Genomic DNA, 18,946 nt, shown 5'->3' with positions numbered 1-18,946 from the left:
AGTAAGATCTTACTTTCTAGGTTCTGCACATTTGGGTCCTAACATGAGCATGAGGTTTCCACAGTGGCAACACCCGGGAGATTCTGCGGTTTGACAGCCGATTAGGCTGCTTTTTAAAATGTACCGTCTTTTTTCACCAAGAGTGAGCAGCCCATCATTTCATGAACCACCTAGTCCATTTCCCACCCTGCACTGTTGACCTTGGCTTCCACGATGGCGAACCTTTTCTGTGTTCTAGAATATGTTTTGTTGCTTAAAAGAGACAACATCTGGCATACTGAAGCTTGCATTTTATTCAGAGTGAAACTCACCCGAGGCCTTTATTTTCCCTCAGCTTGACAGAGTGTTGACTCATAGTGAGCAGGTGACCAGGGCCACGGAAAAAATCCTGGACAAGAGTGTGGACCTCATTAAGTGGACCGAGAAGCTGCAGACAGACATTGAAGGTAGTGTCCTCAGAACTTTGCTTGACGAGTCTGGCTTATTTGGTAGGGAAAGCCTACTCTCTTCACTCAGCACTTGAAAAGCCGTGACTTGCACTGGACTCCTGGGGCCTTCCACTGTCCACACACAATGTGCTAAGTCAGTTCAGTCATGTCCAACTCTTTGAGACCCCATGAACTGTAGCACATCAGGCTCCTCTGTCCATGGGATTTCCCAGGCAAGAATACTGGGGTGAGTAGCCATTCCCTTCTCCAGGGGGTCTTCCTGACACAGGGGTTGAAACCCAGGTCTCCTTCCTCGGCAGGCGGATTCTTTACTGCTGAGCCAATACAAATCAGACTTTATAAGGCAGAAAGTAAAGACATTATTAGGACGAAAGACATTTTTTAAAAAGGAGTAGTATCAAGGGTTGGTAGTTATTCAAAGAGTAAACATTACTGAGAGCTTCTACACGCAGATGTTCCTGGCAGGGGCAGGGGATGCTGCAGTGATCGTGGTGCCTCGGCCCTGCCTGGACAGGGTTCATGGGTACCAGGGAAGCAGATAGGAAATAAACCAGGATCCCAGGTTCCTGAGTGGTTTTTTTTTTTAACACTTTTAAAAATATTTATTTTGGGCTGTGCAGGGTCTTTAGTGCTGTGAGGTTTTTTCTCTGGTTGTGGTGGGCAGGGGCTACTCTCCGGTTGTGGTGCGAGGGCTTCTCACTGTGCTGGCGTCTCTTATTACAGAGCATGGGCTTCGGTAGTCATGATGTGGGCTCAGCAGTTGCCTCTCCTGGGCTCTAGAGCACAGGCTCGGTAGTTGTGCCACACAGGCTTAGTTGCTCCTTGGCTTGTGGGATCTTCCCAGACCAGGGATCGAACCTGAGTCTCCTGTATTGGCAGGCAGGTTTTTTACCACTGAGCCACCAGGGCAGCCCCTCCCAAGTGTGTTGACAGGGCATGTCCAGAGCGCACTGGATACACGGACTAACCTGGCCTGGTTAGAGGGTCAGCCCAGTGTAGGTGGGCAGAGCAGCCTCACTGGAGAAGGTTCTAAGTTCTCCTATCCTAGGACTGTCTACTTTTGAGAGACTTATTCAGTGATTGATGAACTTTCTCCATAGAAATGATCAAAAAGGCTACGACTCTAAATCAGACGCTGGATAACGATGTCCAGCTGCCCAGCTCTACTCTTCAGGACATGCAGGAGAACATCACGGCTTTGCTGGAAGTCCTACGGAAAAGGCGGTTCCTGCCGCTGCACCAAAACGCCACCCTGGAACTCAAGTAAGTTCCTGAACAGCGCTCATGACACGACCAGTTAGAGGGAAGAACGTGACAGCGGAGGGGGAGGGAGGCAGGTGGGGGGAGGGGAAGGGAAGTAAGTTCTCAGAGGGACAGAGAGCCACAGGGGAAGAGAGGGGTGCCCCCCCCACCAACAGAGCACAGCGTGACCGATGGCAGTGCTTCGGCCTGTGCCATTACGTCATAGGTTTGGTTTTTCTCCGTGACCCTGAAACACTTTTTCTACTTAGTATGAACAAACCTCCTGATACTGTCTTTATTGAAGATCAAGTATAATGCAGGAAACTCTCACGGAAGCAAACAGAGGCAGTGGCCACAGCTAAAGCTGTGAACTCTATGACAGACTGATACCATGCCAGAATAATTTTGCTCAGTTATGCAAACTGTCATAGAAACCTGGGCTTTGAAAAACAGGTCACAAAGAACTGTTAGATGTGGTCACGAGAAACTTTCAGTTTGCTTTTAGACTCTACTTTTTATAGTATTTTCACACAAATTATTACTTGATGCAATAATAGCAAAGCTGTCTTTCTGCCAGGTTGTGATAAATACCTGATTAAGTACTGGCCTCAGTGGTCACACCACACTCCATCAAAACTCCAGTCTCTGTAATGAGATATTTAAGCTATTTTAATACATTATGCTATTTTAAATAACATTTTATAAAATAACTTAGATCAAAATCTTTTTCTGAATTTCACATTATTATCTTATCAGGGTAAATGTTAAGAAGTGAAGTCATTTAACCAGAGTTTGCATTTTGAGGATTCCCGACTTGCATTGCCACGTTATTTTCTACATGGGTTTTAATTACTTTGAAAGTTATCTTTTATTCAGTGGGAATTTTTAGAACTTAAGCTTGGGAGGCAGTATCTCGAGTAACCACAAGAGAACTGCTTCAAGGAGGCAAAGGGTGAGCCTAGTTATATAGAAGTTTTGCAGCAATGGACAGCCAGCCTGAACATCAAAAGATTATTGTCAATTAAAGAAAACAGATATCCCAAGTTTAGGAATTTAAAACAACATCCACTTCTACCAGCAGGACCCTGGAGAGCTGAGTTTATATATATTTTCATCATTGAGTGGGATTTTGACATTGTTGTTGATATGGTAGGTGAAAAATAAAAGGTGGAACTTACTGTCACAGAGGCTTTGGAGAAAAGGACTAGTAATTTAATTATGGGATGTTTGTTAGGGCCCAAGAAGGGTCCTGAAAGGACTCTGGACTGGACAAGGGGAGCTCAGAGTTGGGCAAGGACTCAGGAGATGGGAAGGGGGCTGTTGTCTAGGGAGCACTCCTCTGCCAGATGAGTGGGGAGCTGTAGATTTCCCCCCTCACCTCTGCATGTGCTCATCCTCACCTCCTTGTGAGATAGGAAGGATGCACCTGAAGTAACTGAGGCCCAGAGAGTATTTGCAACTCCATCACCGTTGAGCTGCTAGGACAATATGAAACCTGGTGTGTCCTGCATGCTAAGTCACTTCAGTTGTGTCCAACTCTTTGCAATGCTATGGACTGTCGCCCACCAGGCTCCTCTGTCCATGGGATTTTCCAGGCAGGAATACTGGTGGGGGTTGCTAGTTCCGTCTCCAGGTAATCTTCCTAACCCAGGGATCAAACCTGTGTCTCCTGTATCCTACATTGGCAGGCGGGTTCTTTACCGCTGAGCCACCAGGGAAACCCATCTTTCCCTTTACGGCACCCTGCAAGTGATCCTTTGTAGCTGTGTTTCCTGACTGTTTTCCAGTTTCTTAAGGAGAGGCCGGGTCTTTACCATAAGTCTTCAGGCTGAGTACTGAATCTTGAATCTCCACAGTGAGCCTGGAGAAGACAGCTGACTACGTGACACCATGCAACCCTTTCTCATGGAACTTGCTTACCTGCTCACGGCACTAGTGTGGTGGAGAAATGCCGCTCGAGAACCCGTGTTTAACTGTATTAATTGAATTTTATAGGAAGAAGCTGATAAGGAGTGCTGAGGGGTTTTGTGATTTTTCTTTGTAGGCTTTCAAGTCATTGTCAACTATGTCATTTCATTTGGTCATGGTTTAGATGGTAAAGTCATTTCATAGATGAAAATTTGATCTCTATTTTCAATTTCTTAGAGCAATACTTTAATGCTATGAACTGAAGGATTCATGGCTAGATATTAGAAATATATTGGACTTTTTTGTGTCTCCCATGTACTATTTTTAGTTCTCTTTGTAACTATCATAATACAGCATCTTACTATCTTTTTTATAATTCTTAAAATCACAAGAATGTTCAAATAATTCCTGATGATGCTCTAATGATGTCAGAGTTCAAATATATACCTTTGGAAAATTTTTTTTGTGGTGTTTTAGCCCAGCAATCTGATCATCTGAAAACTAAGGGGAATTTACAAGGCATTTTCCATAAAAATATTCAAAGTTCTTCTGATAAATTGAAGGAAGAAGTTAATAGGATATATTCAACCACTGCAAAGTTCTGTAGTGTGAAAATTGTATTATTCTATTCTAGCTTTAAGTTCAAATTTGATTTAAAGAGCAATTTGATAGCACATTTATGAAAGAATAGAGGGAAATATCTTTTGATTTCTTGAAGCTTGCTTTTATCAAAGTGGTAGAAATTATATTTTTCTGGCAATTTGGATTTGAAAGTTTTTATAAAATTTGTTTCTTTACTAGCTGCAGGAAGAACCTTTGTATTGTCTGGATACATTGGTGACTTTGACGCAAATCACTGAAGCGTCTCCTTTTTACGATTTCTGACCATATTGTAATGAAGATTTCAGTTGCCATCATTCACAGGCTGTGGCCCCAGTTTTCTGAATCCAAATCCGCTGAGATGGTTTCTTTAATTCCACTAAATATGTTAGGAAGTTTGTTAAATCAAGAAAGATCGTTAAGGATAAAGTGTAAACCTGCCATACATATAGCGGCCTTAGGGAATTTTTTTCCCTTTTTAAGGGATTGCGATGTACCACTTAGGACTTCAGGATGGAACTGAGAAGGGATATGTAAAAGTTCCTTTCGCTATACATCAATGCTGTGTACTTTGTTGCTCATTTCTTACCATCTTTTATGTTCCCAGGGCTGCCGAAGATCTATTGTCACAAATTCAGGAAAATTACCAGAAGCCACAGGAAGAGTTGGCGGTGTTAAAAGAAGCAGTAAGCAGCCTCCTTTCAACACACAACAGTGATGTGCGGGCTGCAGAAGAGCTCCTGAGAGAAGCAGAGATGAAGACGCAGGAGAGCGGTCGCCTGCTGCTCCTCATCGGGGCCAACCTGCGAGAGTTCAACGTGAGTCCTGCCAGCTCTCGCCCCCGTAGAGCTGGTCCCAGATTCTCCCACGTAAATGACGTCATCCTTTGCTTCTTAAAAAAATGAGCCTCAGGGCTGACTTCAGCACACAGTGTCAGGCACCTGAGGTTCAGAGGCTGACTTGCTTTTATGAAGCATCCTTAGAGGTGATGTTTGCTGCAGGAGAAGAAGCTGCGTGTTCAGGAAGAACAGAACTTGACATCAGCGCTGATTGCCGAAGGAAGGGGACTGCTGGATGCAGCCGCTGCTCCTGCAAACGCGTCAGGGGAGGCTCTCGCGGTAAGTCCCAACTCAGCACAGCCCAGGGTTTCCAGGGAAGCCTCCCAGGCCCCAAACAGGCTGTTAAACAGACGGGCACATGGTCACAGTGTTAATCTCTGTGTAGCAACTAGAGCAACACCGGGACGAGCTGCTACTGTGGACTGCCCAAATCAGGCGCCACGTGGATGACCTGGTCATGCAGATGTCTGAAAAGAGAGCGCTGGAGCTTGTGTACAGGGCGGAGGATCATGCCGCTGAGCTGCAGAGACTGGCAGGTGCCCTGGACAGGTGAGGCATATCTGGCAGGAACCCCACAAGTTGTGATCCACAGATCAGAGAGAATAATAAGCCTGGCTGTTTCATTCACAGTGTCGAGTCACATTCTTTTTTTGTGTGTAAAAACAAAGACCTCATTTATTTTTGCGGCAAGGAGGGTTTCCTCCCAAGTCTGGTAGTGTATTTGACCATTGGCAGGAATGTACGATGGAAAAATGTGAACTGAAGCAGATAGGAATGAAAACAAATATTATGCTGTGATATCAAGGCCTTCAGTATCTACCCGGTACTCAGGACTTTATGAGTTTGCCCGTGGACAGAACCAGATACTGATTTCCTTATGTGTCTTGCCTTCTTGGGACTTGTGAGCCAGCCGGCTTTCTGCATGGATGCAGGTTGTGGTTGCCCACCCTGGACTTCTAGAAGTGTTGAGGATCTATTTGCCAACTCCTGAAAGATACCATCTCCATTATTTTCTATTGCCTAAAAGGCTACCATTGTACTCATTACTTTAACATATATTTTTGGATATTTGTCAAGTATATCCTCAGTTTGTTAGATGTGCCTTTAAAAGAGAAGTGAGACTTTAGGTTCCTGAATTGTTGCAGAAGGAGTCTGGGGAACTTCAGAGTACTGATGGTTCTGTCCCTTGACCTCTCCCGTGTCCCCCAGACTGTGGGATATGGCCTGTACTTTAAATTGTTTTTAAGTCCCCAGGTAATCTGATGGCAGCAAATGAGGGAATTGGGGTTTAAGGCTTTACACAATGTTGTGAGTTAGTAAATTTATTTCTTTAGAATCTGCTATTAATTATGAGTGGAAAAAGTCTGGACACACTGGGCATACGTGTGTTTCTGTGTGTGTTGGGTGTGTTTTATGGAAGGAGAAAAATGAGTATTTTTTCTAATTGGAGGAGTGCTGCCGTGAAAGACGAGTTCACACAATGAAAGCAATTAAAAATGACTATTGTATAAGTCTTGTGCTTCAATGAGCTCTACGGCCTCCGTATGCTGTTGGAATCAGTAACAGAAAATGGAGTTAGGTACCCAGTTAGTTTTTCTCCTTTCCTTATCTTTCCTCATTTTCCAAAAAGGAAAAGGATGTTCTGACTACATCTATAGCTACAACGAAATCTTTGTTACTTAGTATGAGTCGTAAAAGCAGTTTGGTGTGATGCCTGAAATTAAATAACTTTGTCTTTTGTTTGAAAGTCACTGAATTTTGCCAGTCAAGTAGTAGCAAGTAATAACTGCTGGTCTCTGCTTTGGAAAGCACCCAACTCAATAACCTTGGGGAGAAAATGAAGTGGGCTACTCAGCAGGCAAAGATGTGTCTATTGTCAGGTTTCATTTTGAAGCGAGAGCGAGCTGGATGAAACAGCACCCTTACCAGCTGGCAAGTTCCTGAGTGATCAGTCCCCTTACAAGAGTGAAGTTCAGAGGACTGAAGTATTATCTCATCCTCCTCCTAAACCCCTGGTGAACTTCCTCAAATTGGTGTATACTGTTTGAGGAATAAGCCTCAGCATCCTCACATATGCTTAGCTAAGAAAGCCTTTTTAAAATGAACACGTGTGTAGCAGGAGCGATTACAACCAGCGCAAACAGGCAGGGGATTTGAACAGAGATGAAAGAGTGGATGGTCTAAAAGGTGAGATCATCTCTTCTTTGGGTGTTAATTAAGCAGCAGTTCTTGGTGTTACCGAGACAAGGTGACCACAGCTTCTTATTTATTTATTTATTTTCATTTTACTTTATTTTTCTTTACAATACTGGCATTTGGAATTAGAGGGGAATCCACACGTTGACACAGACTCCTGTCTTCCTCGTTGATGATGTTTCTCTAAGTGAGAGGCTTTTAGGAATAGTGGGCAGATTCAGTTCCGTTGATCATAACATCTCTAAATATGCCTATTGCACAGTGGCCTTGGGAATGTCAGACATGTGTCCCTGAATGCCACCAGCGCAGCCCACGTCCACTCCAACATCCGGAGCCTGATTGAGGAATCAGAGAGGTTGGCGACAGATGCACTCGGAACTGTGAAAGAGGCGAGCGCGGTAAGAAAGGCCCCTCGGGTTTCCCTGTGTGCCTGCTTTGTCTGGGCTCTGTGGTCAAGTGAGCCTTCTGTGAGATGCTCAAGCAGAGAGGCAGCGGCTTAAACCTACGCTTGTCAGGATTCTTTTCTGGTGGAATTCTGTCATCGTGTGCACTGTCTTCTCCTGCATGCTTAGTCACTCAGTTGTATCCGACTCTGCGACCTTGTGGGCTATAGCCCACCAGGCTCCTCAGTCCATGAGATTTCTTAGTCAAGAACACTGGAGTGCGTTGCCATTTATTTCTCCGTAATATATTCTAATGCATTAAAACTATTGTCTTTTCCTATGGGAGTAAATAGTGGGCCTTAAACAAGCTCATTTACCCCTTAGACTACTTCCGTGTCCAACCTTGGATTCAGGGATTGAGCCTGCGTCTCCTGCATTGGCAGGCAGATTCTTTACCTGCTGAGCCATCTAAGTCGTAAATAATTCTTAGAACAAAAATGAGAATGTTAATTGATACCTACCTTGGACATCTCTTCTTACCCATGGTGAACATCTTCATTTAAGGGCTGGTTTTTGTGTTTATAGATTTTAAAATGACCGTGTTCCTTCTCTTCAGCTGCAAATTAGCACATATGTTAATAGGCCTACTTCAGTTGTCCCTGCCTGCTATCTGCTTGACTTCCTTGTTCGGAAGGACCCTGGGGGATATTCTGACCGGACAGAGTTGCTCTCTCCACCTTCAGCAAGAGCCCACTCCGCCCTCCAGGTCCATGTTTCAATTATTCTGTTTTACAGGCTTCTGAATCTCTTGTTTCTAATGGGAGAGCGGCCCTCCGGCGTAGTTCCGAGTTTCTCAAAGAAGGCAACCGCCTGAGCAGAAAGCATCGAGGTCAGTTCCCAGCTGGGGCTGTGTTGATGCCAGAGTGATTGTGGACACACTTCTGAACATACTTCCAGAACAGTCTTCTTTCCTGGAGCAAGTTGAATCTTAACATTTCTTTGTCACAATAATATTCCAATTTCCTATCCTAGACACATCATGTAATTTTTATTGTGACGCCCTCTCCAATCTTCCATAGACTCAACAAGCCTCCCCTGAGAACGAAACCCTCTGCTCACTGCTCTAGCTCCTGAGCTCAGGCTGGTCCTCATGGCGTTTGTCAGGATACCTGTGATGTCACGTGCTTCTCTGTCCATCTCAGGGTTTCACCATTTCTTGAAGAGATGTATTATGTTTGACTCTTGTCTTCTGCACAGGGCTAAGGCATTGTTAGAACCATGGTAGGTTCTCATAAAGTTATTGAATTAAATCAATATTGATTTATCTATTAAAAATACCTATGCAAAAAAAATACCAATGTGGTTTCATTTCCCTAAGACTTTCAGTAAGCAGTTTTTGGCACATGTAAGAGTTCATCAGTAAGCATAATGCAGAATGGCAGACGACTCTGTTTGTAAGAGAAAACAGACAAGTTTTATAACATGTAGTTATATATATATATCTCACCTTAATATACCCTGCCACTGCTTAGTCACTCAGTCGTGTCCAACTCTTTGCAACCCTATGGACTGTAGCCTGCTAGGCTCCTCTGTCCCTGGGATTCTCCAGGCAAGAATACTAGAGTGGGTTGCCATGTCCTCCTCCAGGGGATCTTTCTGACCCAGGGATTGAACCTGTATCTTAAGTCCTCTGCACTGGCAGGTGGGTTCTTTACTACTAGCGCCACCTGGGAAGCCCTTTTCGCCCTAGAGCTCTAAGTGAATCAAGCATGAATTTAAGAAGTATTAGTGAGGAGAAAAACAAAGTAAAAAAAAAAAATATCAAGTAAGCCCCCAAGCATACAATTTGAGTGTGGGTTGAGTGGTGCTAAGTCTTGTTAGACAAACTTTCAATATTTGGGCTCTCTGTAGAAAGCTGCTGATTTTATAGATGGGTCAGGAATGATAAAACTGTCATCCAGGCAACTTTTTAGGGTCAGCTTAAAAGGAAACACTTTTTCCCCTTTGAGTAGGTATCACATTGGAACTGAGTAGATTGAAAGATACTGCAAAGAGATTTCAAGAGGATGCTGATAAAATTACCAGGCAGACCAACGAATCACTCTTGATACTTAGAGCAATTCCTGAAGGTAAGTGGAAAGTGGGGGTTCTTGATTTAGATTAATATCTTCTCATTGCAAAACACTTGCAGATGAGCAGACCTGCCGCAAATCCCATGGAGACCCCTCACCCAAAACAAAACCAAGATTGACAGAATTTTCACTTGCAGAGGGATATGGTTTGGAAGGAAGAGCACTGTGTTTTTTATAGCTTCAGAACACCTGCATTGAAGTAGTAAAATTAAACTCTGAAAAAACAAAGCTTTAGATTCTTTATGCTATCATATTAATTGCTAACTATTAAAATAGGCCTGAGATGAAAGAAGAGACATTCAAAGAAGCTAGCAAGTAAAGAAGCTGAAATATTCCTGCTTTAAGGCAAAATGCTAAATTCATTATAAATGTGATAATTTAGAGAATTCTTGTTTGGAAATTAAGGAAATCTTCCTTTGTGAGACAATACACATTCTAAAATAGATCACTTTAATATTGATGGCTTGAAAATGCAGCATTCCTTAAAATTTTAAGTAGGGTAACTTTTTAATACAGGCAAGTTGCACTGTGGTGCATTATTTATCTTACATTCCTTCAGCCTTTTCTTTTTTCTTAAGTCTTGCAAGGTACTGAAAACATCTCCCAAGTTCTTCTGTCTGCTGGTTCGCCTTATTGTTGTTCTGTCGCCCAGTCGTGTCCGACTCTTTTCGACCCCATGGACTGCAGCACGCCAGACCTCCCTGTCCCTCAACACCTCCCAGAGTTTGCCCAAGTTTCACATTCATTGTATTGTATTTCACATTCATAGTCATGTATTATAAGCATGAAAATTACCCTGGGAAACTGGACTTTGGGGCACTTTGGACTGATTCCCTACGTTAGGAGAGTGGAGCATTTTCTGATCTGAAATTTTCTTTTTCTTTTATTTATCTGTTTTTAAGGATACATGGTGTATGTTGATCAAACATTCAAAACTAACTTTTTAGTTGGAATCAATTTCACATTTGCAGAAAAGTTACAAGAAGATTTAAAAGAATACCTGTATACCCTGCATCCAGCAGTGTTAATCTTTGTCCCTTTTGCGTTAAACCCTTTAAAAATGAATAAAAGTGCCTTAAAAAAAAAAAACTCACCCAGATTTTCTAGAATAATTCAACTCCAGTTTATCTTTAGTGACCATTTAGTGCTTACTGTGCTGTTATTTCCAGGAGCCAATTGTGGGAAATATACTTCCTGTGGCCTAGGATACTTCTATGGCACCTTCAGGTTTAAATTCCTAAACCTTCTTATCCAGTCATGGAATGATTTGGAGAAGCAGTTAGTGACTGTAAGAAAGGAATGATCGGAAAGAGAGCAAATAAGTTTAGATTGTTAACATATAAGGTGCTGAGCAAATGGCGACTAGCAGTTAGTTGCTTTTGTAATCTCATTGTGTATTGAAATCATACTTCAATATAGTATTGTCACCAAAAACATTTCAGTTCAGTTTGGTTCAGTCACTCAGTCATGTCCGACTCTTTGCAACCCCATGGACTGCAGCACGCCAGCCTTCCTGTCCATCACCAACTCCTGGAGTTTGCTCAAATTCATGTTCATTGAGTTGATGATGCCATCCAACCATCTCATCCTCTGTCATCCCCTTCTCCTCCTGCCTTCAATCTTTCCCAGCATCAGAGTCTTTTCGAATGAGTCAGTCCTTCACATCAGATGGCCAAAGTATTGGAGCTTCAGCTTCAGGATCAGTCCTTCCAATGAATATTCAGGATTGATTTCATTTGGAATTGACTGGTTTGCTCTCCTTGCAGTCCAAGGGACTCTCAAGAGCCTTCTCCACTGCAGTTCTAAAGCATCAATTCTTTGGCGCTCATCCGAAAAATGAAGTGGTAGCACATATGTGTGTGTGTGTGCTCTGTCACTTCAGTCGTGTCTGACTCTTTGCGACCCCATGGACTATAGCCCCCGAGGCTCCTCTGTCCATGGGATTCTCCAGGCAAGACTATTGGAGTGGGTTGGCATTTCCTACTCCAGGGGATCTTCCCAACCCAGGGATCCAACCTGAATCTCCTGTGTCTCCAACATTGCAGGTGCATTCTTTACCACTGAGCCACCAGGGAAAACCCCAGCACATGTGATAGGCAGCCTTAATACTGTCATTAGAAACAGAAGCCCCCTTTTGTGTTCAAGGACGAGAAAGAAATTCTGTAACATGTTTCTGTTACATTGCGTTTGTTGTGGTCTTATGGTTTTCTGCATGTTATAACCACGTGTATAACCACCAGAGTATGTACTTGAGTATAAATTTATTTCAGGTGTCAGAGACAGAGGAGTCAAAGTCAAAGGCCTGGCCATGTCTGCAAACCAGAGCGCCACCAGCACACTCAAGAATGTCATGGGGCTCAGCCAGAAGCTGTTGAACACGTCCACTGACCTGTCCAGGGTTAACGCCACGTTACAGGAAACAGACGAACTCCTACGAGACTCCTCGATGACCAGTAAGTAGGTCTTGGTCTCCCGTCCCGTTAGGAAAGTTTGCGTCATGCCACGTGAGCTGGCCCAGGGCACATGGGTGTTCACAGATAGCAATCCTAAATAATAAAAATGTGGCAACATCTGGATTTGCATTTATAAAGGAGGAGAAGGGCCTCGGGTACTGCCTTGGGCTGGTGCATTTTTTATATATTTACCAAAATAGCAGGCATTTGATGATTTGGATATTCTAGTATATCCAGCACATATTCTAGTAATGACCAGCTAATTTCTCTTGTTTCCTCCCTGCCTCCCCCTGCCCCACCCCTGCCACCTTTTTGTCACCTTCATATATTAGCTTTGTTAGCTGGAAGAAAAGTCAAAGATGTGGAAACACAAGCCAACCTCTTGTTGGATCGGCTGAAGCCTCTGAAAATGTTAGAAGAGAACCTGAGCAGAAACCTGTCAGAAATCAAACTGCTGATCAGCCAGGCCCGGAAACAAGCCGCGTCTGTGAGTGTGGGGCCCACGGGTCTCGGGAGCCCGGCACCACCCCGCCACCTGAAGCTCCTGGAACCACACATCCCAGGGGTCTCCTGTGCAGAGGGCTTTGGCCACACTTTCTACTGACAAGTTCTCAGAAATGCCCGATTTCTCACAGCCTTGTCTCCAAGTGTATTTAAAGCCTTGTCTTACATATTTTACTTTGTTGTTGTTCAGTTGCTAAGTCATGTCCAACATTTTGCGACCCCCATGGACTGCAGCATGCCAGGCTTCCCTGTCCTTCACTATCTCCCTGAGTCTGCTCAGACTCATGTCCATGGAGTCAGTGATGCCATCCAACCATCTCATCCTCTGTCGCCCCCCTTGTCCTCCTGCCCTCAGTCTTTCCCAGCATCAGGGTCTTTTCCAGTGAGTCAGCGCTTAGCATCAGGTGGCCAAAGGAAGGGAGCTTCAGCTTAGGCATCCAGTGAAGCTTCAGTCCTTCCAATGAATATTCAGAGTTGATATTTGCATTAAGTATATTTAATGAGTCCCATTTTCCTTGATTCCTGCTTTTGTTCTGTGTGTTTCAGAATGTTGTTAGCAAAATGATCTCCGTGTCCTTATGGAGATTTATAATCATGGCCTAGATTCTAGGTCCCCACCGATTCGCTGGATAGTACAAACACGTTGGTCTAAGTGTTAGCATTGCTGGAAATCTGACTGGTTACAATGTTCTTTCCATCATTTTCCCAACTCCGTGTTATCATAATCCAAGTGTTCTCCAGAATGCTTGTGCAGTGTGGGCCGCATCTCTAGAATTCTGACAAAACAGCTAGCATCCCATGAATGTTGCTCAAATCCAGGTCACTACCTGCATGAAACACACAGCTTGAGAGAATGTTTCCTGGCCATCCTTTGCCATGGCCTTGGCCGTGTGCTAAAGGAGAGGCGTTTCAGGGAAATGAGATAGAGAGAACATCGTTTGTCGTGCTCCTGGGGACCTATAGACAATAATAAAGGTGACCTCTGGTCTAATGTTTACCTTCCTGAAGCTTCTAGCCAAGAAAAAGGAGCTCTGGATTCTTTGATCCTTGAGTGATTTCACTTTGGGAAAAGAGCTGGAGGTTTATAAGAGCTCTGGTTTCCATCTGCCTTAGTTCCAGTTGCCAAATAAAAAACCTGACGGATGGTTCCAAGTGCTCTGGTTAATATAAACTTATAGTCTTGAGGGTTAATATAAAGATTATGTGCAAGTAATTATTTACCAGAGTGATATGTGAGTGAAATAACTGGTCTATAAATATTTGCTGAGTGATAGATCAACCCTCCATTTACTACATATTATGCATGCTCAGTTGCATCCAATTTTCTTGCAACCCTGCAGACTGTAGCCTGCCAGGCTTCTCTGTCCATGGGATTTCCCAGGTAAATGATCGTCAAATAGCCTTTCTGTGTCAGGTGTAAGATTCCAAAGTGATTTAGGAAAACTCCTTATCTTTAAGGAATCAAGTCTCACAAAATAGAGTTCCTTGTGTAAAATTCTTTTTTAAAACCTCACAACTGGCTTTTCCATAGTAAAATATTTTACCAAACGGAATAAGTTTCAGCCCCATCCAATTTTCACCTTTTGAGACACATAGCACTATTATCCGGAGAGGAATCCTGCCTAGCAGCGAAGAGTCGGAATAGCACAGCACTTCTGAACCCCAGGCATGCTGCCAGCGTGTGTCCTGGATGACTCTAAGGCACTTGGGGACAAATCTCTTCTCCTTCTCCAGATCAAAGTTGCTGTGTCTGCAGACCGAGACTGCATCCGGGCCTACCAGCCCCAGATTTCTTCTACCAACTACAACAGCCTAACGCTCAACGTGAAGACAAGTGAACCCGACAACCTTCTCTTCTACCTGGGCAGCAGCACTAGCGTGAGTATGACCCGTGGAAGCTATGCTGAGTCTCTTATGCCAGAGGATATTTTCTCAATTGGTACATTTTTGGCTAAAAAAAAAAAATAAGGCCTTCATGAAATCACTAGTGCTTCTAAGGTAACTAATCTTTTGCTAAGCTGGTAATGTTAGATTGAAAACAAACTGTGAAACTGTACCTCTGTAAAGAGGAGAGCAGCGCTGATGAGTGGTGCCTCCCTCTGCCCCTTTAACTGTGAGCTGTGGGGACAGAGCTTTTCGTAATGTCTCCTGTGACCTCTGAAGCCACGGAGCTTCACTTCAAGTGTGTGAAGTCGACCTTCACGGTTGTTGCCAGGAGTGGAGGCGTGCACCCCGAGGGACATGTCAGAATTGTCAAGCTTCCCCCAGACTCTTCCACCCACTAAGATTCTCGCGGTTCCCAGAGGGCAAGTCCCCTCGGGGAGACCGTTGCTTCTTTAGGCTGTGTCGGTGGGAACAGGTCAGACCCTTGGGCAGAAGGTACTAGCAAGCACAAATGCCATCTGAAATGTATTCTTAAGACACAAGGTGCAAAGCACAGGTCAGTCCATGCTGTAGGGTTTCATGGCTTCTGTCTTGTTGCACGATTCGCGTTCATGTGTTGCCTTTTCAGGGTGGGCAGACAGACAAGTGCAGTGCCTTCCTTATGACCCTGTAGAGGCTGCTGAGCCCCAGCGAGTTTTCTTGGAGAGCTTCATGGGAGGCTCCATGGAGGGCCATGCCGGGGAAGGGTGGTAGGTACAGATGGCCAATGGTAGCCACTGTCTCCAATACAATCCTTCAGGTCACGCTCCAGCTCCAGGGGAGGGGAGCATTTAAAGACAATGAAAGGTCTTTTTTTTTGGTGTTCATTTTTTTACTTTTTAAGAATAGAGAAAATGCTGTAAGAACTCCTCCTTTAAAGTGTGTCAGTGGTCATGCCCACAGTCTGGCCTGTGGACTAACCCCAGCTCATGCCTTGCACCCCAGGCTGATTTCCTGGCAGTGGAGATGCGGCGAGGAAAAGTGGCCTTCCTCTGGGATTTGGGCTCTGGATCAACACGCTTGGAATTTCCAGACTTCCCAATTGATGACAACAAGTGGCACAGCATCTATGTGACCAGGTAGCAGACAAAGTTCTGTCTGAGCATCTCTCATTTCTCTGCTGCATGTTTTAAGTAACTACGTGTTTACCCTCATGCTGGGAAAGATTGAAGGCAGGTGGAAAAGAGGGGAACAGAGGATGAGACGGTTGGATGGCATCACTGACACAATGGACATGAGTTTAAGCAAACTCCGGGAGATGGTGAAGGACAGGGAGGCCTGGTGTCTGCAGTCCATGGGGTCACAAAAAGTCGGACACGACTTAGTGACTGAACAACAACATGTTTGTAATATCACATAACAGTCCTTGAAATTTCTGGGGAGTGGGATTATAGTGAAAGAATAATTGGTTTAGATTTACTGTAGGAATTTTTTTCATTATTACAAGAGAAATAAACTTTGTTGCCAAAATCAACCATCAAATGAAGAAAAAAGTTAGAAGTTTGTATGACCTTCAGAATGTCAGGTCTAGGTCTGGGCAGCCAACCCAGAAGAGGGCAGTAACGTGCAGCAAAGTGGAGACGCCACGTGGCTGGCAGGGGCACAAGCCCAGGGCAGGCCAGGAGGGAACCAGTGGGAGGTGTGTTTTCTTAGAATTCAGGCAGGACGTGAAATTCTTCCTTTTACAGCTCCTCTCCAGGGACTTCCCTGCAGGGACTTCCCTGGCGGTCCAGTGGTTAGGACTCTGTGCTTCCAACTCTAGGGGGCAAGGGTTTGATCCCTGGTCACAGAACCAAGATCCTGCCTGTCATGTGGTTCTGCCAAAAAATAATAAAAGTTATAAAAAATAAAGCCCCTCCCCAGAGGCAACTACTGTTAAGCAGCTTTATGTGTGTCTTTCTCTTCACTCTTCTGTAATATCACATTTTGTTGTGGTGGTGGTGGTGTTGGGAATTCGTGATTTTTACTTTGTTATTTGAGAAAACAGTGATATGATAAAGGCAGTGGGCTGCTGAAACATATTTAGTCCATTTCTGTAGCTATTGTAAGCAAGGAGATAACAGGATGGAATTGATGCTTTAGAAGAAATACTCCACAAGATTCTAGAGTGCACACGAGGGCTGGACTGGGCTGGGCAAACCTAGAGGCAGAGAGGCCAGTGGATACATGGGCAGAAGCCAGTGGAGGCTGTGTGTAGAACAGATGTGTGTGTGTGTGCGTGCGTGCGCGTGTGCGTGCGCGTGTATGCACATGTGTGGACCGATTTGTCATTCTGAAAGTGCTCTTTTTGCAACTGTCTGTGACCCCCAGGTTTGGAAACATTGGTTCATTGAGCGTAAAGGAAATGAGTGCAGCTCAAAAGCCTCCACCAAGAACAAGTAAATCCCCTGGAACAGCCAAAGTTCTGGATGTAAACAACTCAACCATGATGTTTGTTGGAGGGCTTGGTGGACAGATCAAGGTAACATTCTGAAGGCTCATCTGAACAGGCTGATTTTACCAATAGATGAAATGAATATGCTTACAGTTTTGAAAATATTCTAGGCAGAGAATGATTTTCCTGCTTCTATTATTTTGTTTAATGACAGTTCATCTGCAGAGTTGGGTTGGTTTTGTAAAGGATCATGCTTTATAAATGGTATAAAGGGAAAAGCAGCCAACGGTTCATTTTACTATTTTTCTCCCCCTCAATAATGAAAGAAGAAATTCAGTATTCCACATTAATTTTTGTGAACTCCCTTATCTCTATTCTGACTCTAGAGTTGTATTAGTCATTTAGCCATGTCCAGCTCTTTGTGACCCCAGGGACTGTATAGCCTGCTAGGCTTCTCTGTCCATGGAATTCTCCAGGCAAGATTACCAGAGTGGGGTGCCATGCCCTTCTCCAGGGGATCTTCCCAACTCAGGGATTAAACCTGGGTCTCCTGCACTGCAGGCAGATTCTTTATCATCTGAGCCACCAGGAAAGCCCCGACTTTATCCTAACCCTAGTGTGTAGCAAAAGAGTTCATGGTATATTTTATGACATCAGTTATCCTCCCACCCAGTAAAGCTGGGGCTACCTGGACCTGGTTCAGTGCTCTGAAATGAGAGTCAGAGCCTCTGTTCCCGGCAGGCGTCATCACTGACTGCATCCTCTGGGTCTTTGCTCATCTGGTAAAGGGCCTTCTCTCCAGTGACCCTAGTAATTGATGTGACTTCTGAGTTCTCGTCCTGCTGTCTGTCACTCATTCTAGGATCCCAATTCATGATTGGAAGGAAGTCCAGTGATGACAAACTGGCCATTTTCCTGGATGTTGTTTTCTCAAAATTTGGATCTGTAAAATTTGAGCTCCCAAGGAAGAACTCTGGACACTTAAAGAATGTATTTCTTTTCACTCATTGTTTGTGTGTCTGTTTACACCAGAAGTCTTCTGCCGTGAAGGTTACTCATTTTAAAGGCTGCATGGGAGAAGCCTTCCTGAATGGACAATCGATCGGCCTGTGGAACTATATTGAGAGGGAGGGGGAGTGCCACGGCTGCTTCGGAAGGTAACTCACCCCACAGGTGACACGTCAGATGCTAATATATACAGTGACCTGGTCCAGGGAAAAGGTTCGAGTTGTAGCATTTCTCAAATGCATTTGACCTTGCATGCGTGCTTAGTCGCTCAGTCATGTCCTTTGAGACCCCATGAACTGTAGCCTACCAGGCTCCTCTGTCCATGGGATTCTCTGGGCAAGAATACTAGGGATTGCCATTTCCTCCTCCAGGGGATCTTCCCAACCTGGGGATCAAACTTGAGTCTCCTGTGTCTCCTGCATTGGCAGGCAGATTCTGTACCACTGAGCCACCCTGAGCTCTTGCTAAAAATGAGTGTTTTTGAGTGTTCCATAGAACACACTTTGTAAAGGCTGATACAGACACAAACTGGTGCTTTATGTCTGCATTTGTCACGGGATTAAACTGTCTTCATTTTAGATAAGTGTCCCTACCGAGACAAAAACTTGTGCTCAGTGAGTTAATAAACTACTTCTAGTAACTGAATCCATTTGAGCAGGCCAGTAATTAGAATTCATTGTGCTTTTCACCTTTGTGTGTAATTTTTCATTATTAAATCATTAATATGGTCCAGTGATGCCCTTTAGATTTAAAAAAAGTTTTTTTCTCAATGTGATCATGTACCTTTAACTTTGGCTTATATTACCAAGGAAGCTAACTGGTTTTTTTTTTTTTTTTAATTCCTCTTTGAATATATTTGTACTCCTTTGTGGTGTCAGCATACATTTATAATTATAAATTTATAATTATGAAAAACCTCTTAGATCCCTAAAGGA

At 44.0% G+C, this 18,946-nt stretch overlaps 1 protein-coding gene across 2 annotated transcripts in view; it reads left to right on the top strand.

Moving 5' to 3' along the window:
• LAMA1 (laminin subunit alpha 1) overlaps nucleotides 1-18,946 on the top strand; it is a 126,607-nt gene that overhangs the window by 89,111 nt on the left and 18,550 nt on the right. The window contains exons 35-48 of one of the 2 annotated variants that reach the window (XM_018039604.1): nucleotides 335-446; nucleotides 1,550-1,712; nucleotides 4,807-5,017; nucleotides 5,201-5,317; nucleotides 5,424-5,587; nucleotides 7,497-7,632; nucleotides 8,413-8,506; nucleotides 9,630-9,746; nucleotides 12,020-12,202; nucleotides 12,535-12,689; nucleotides 14,441-14,584; nucleotides 15,575-15,708; nucleotides 16,940-17,090; nucleotides 18,039-18,160. In XM_018039604.1, the coding sequence (XP_017895093.1) occupies nucleotides 335-446; nucleotides 1,550-1,712; nucleotides 4,807-5,017; nucleotides 5,201-5,317; nucleotides 5,424-5,587; nucleotides 7,497-7,632; nucleotides 8,413-8,506; nucleotides 9,630-9,746; nucleotides 12,020-12,202; nucleotides 12,535-12,689; nucleotides 14,441-14,584; nucleotides 15,575-15,708; nucleotides 16,940-17,090; nucleotides 18,039-18,160 (2,003 nt within the window). Of the gene's footprint in view, nucleotides 1-334; nucleotides 447-1,549; nucleotides 1,713-4,806; nucleotides 5,018-5,200; nucleotides 5,318-5,423; nucleotides 5,588-7,496; nucleotides 7,633-8,412; nucleotides 8,507-9,629; nucleotides 9,747-12,019; nucleotides 12,203-12,534; nucleotides 12,690-14,440; nucleotides 14,585-15,574; nucleotides 15,709-16,939; nucleotides 17,091-18,035; nucleotides 18,161-18,946 lie in introns of both variants that reach the window. The other variant, XM_018039603.1, reaches the window with a different exon arrangement.

The sequence above is a fragment of the Capra hircus genome, chromosome 24, assembly GCF_001704415.2.
Source record: "Capra hircus breed San Clemente chromosome 24, ASM170441v1, whole genome shotgun sequence".
In the NCBI taxonomy this organism is placed as follows: domain Eukaryota; kingdom Metazoa; phylum Chordata; class Mammalia; order Artiodactyla; family Bovidae; genus Capra; species Capra hircus.
The sequence above is the reverse complement of the archived record's forward strand: the minus strand, read 5'-3'. Positions and strand labels throughout refer to the sequence as shown.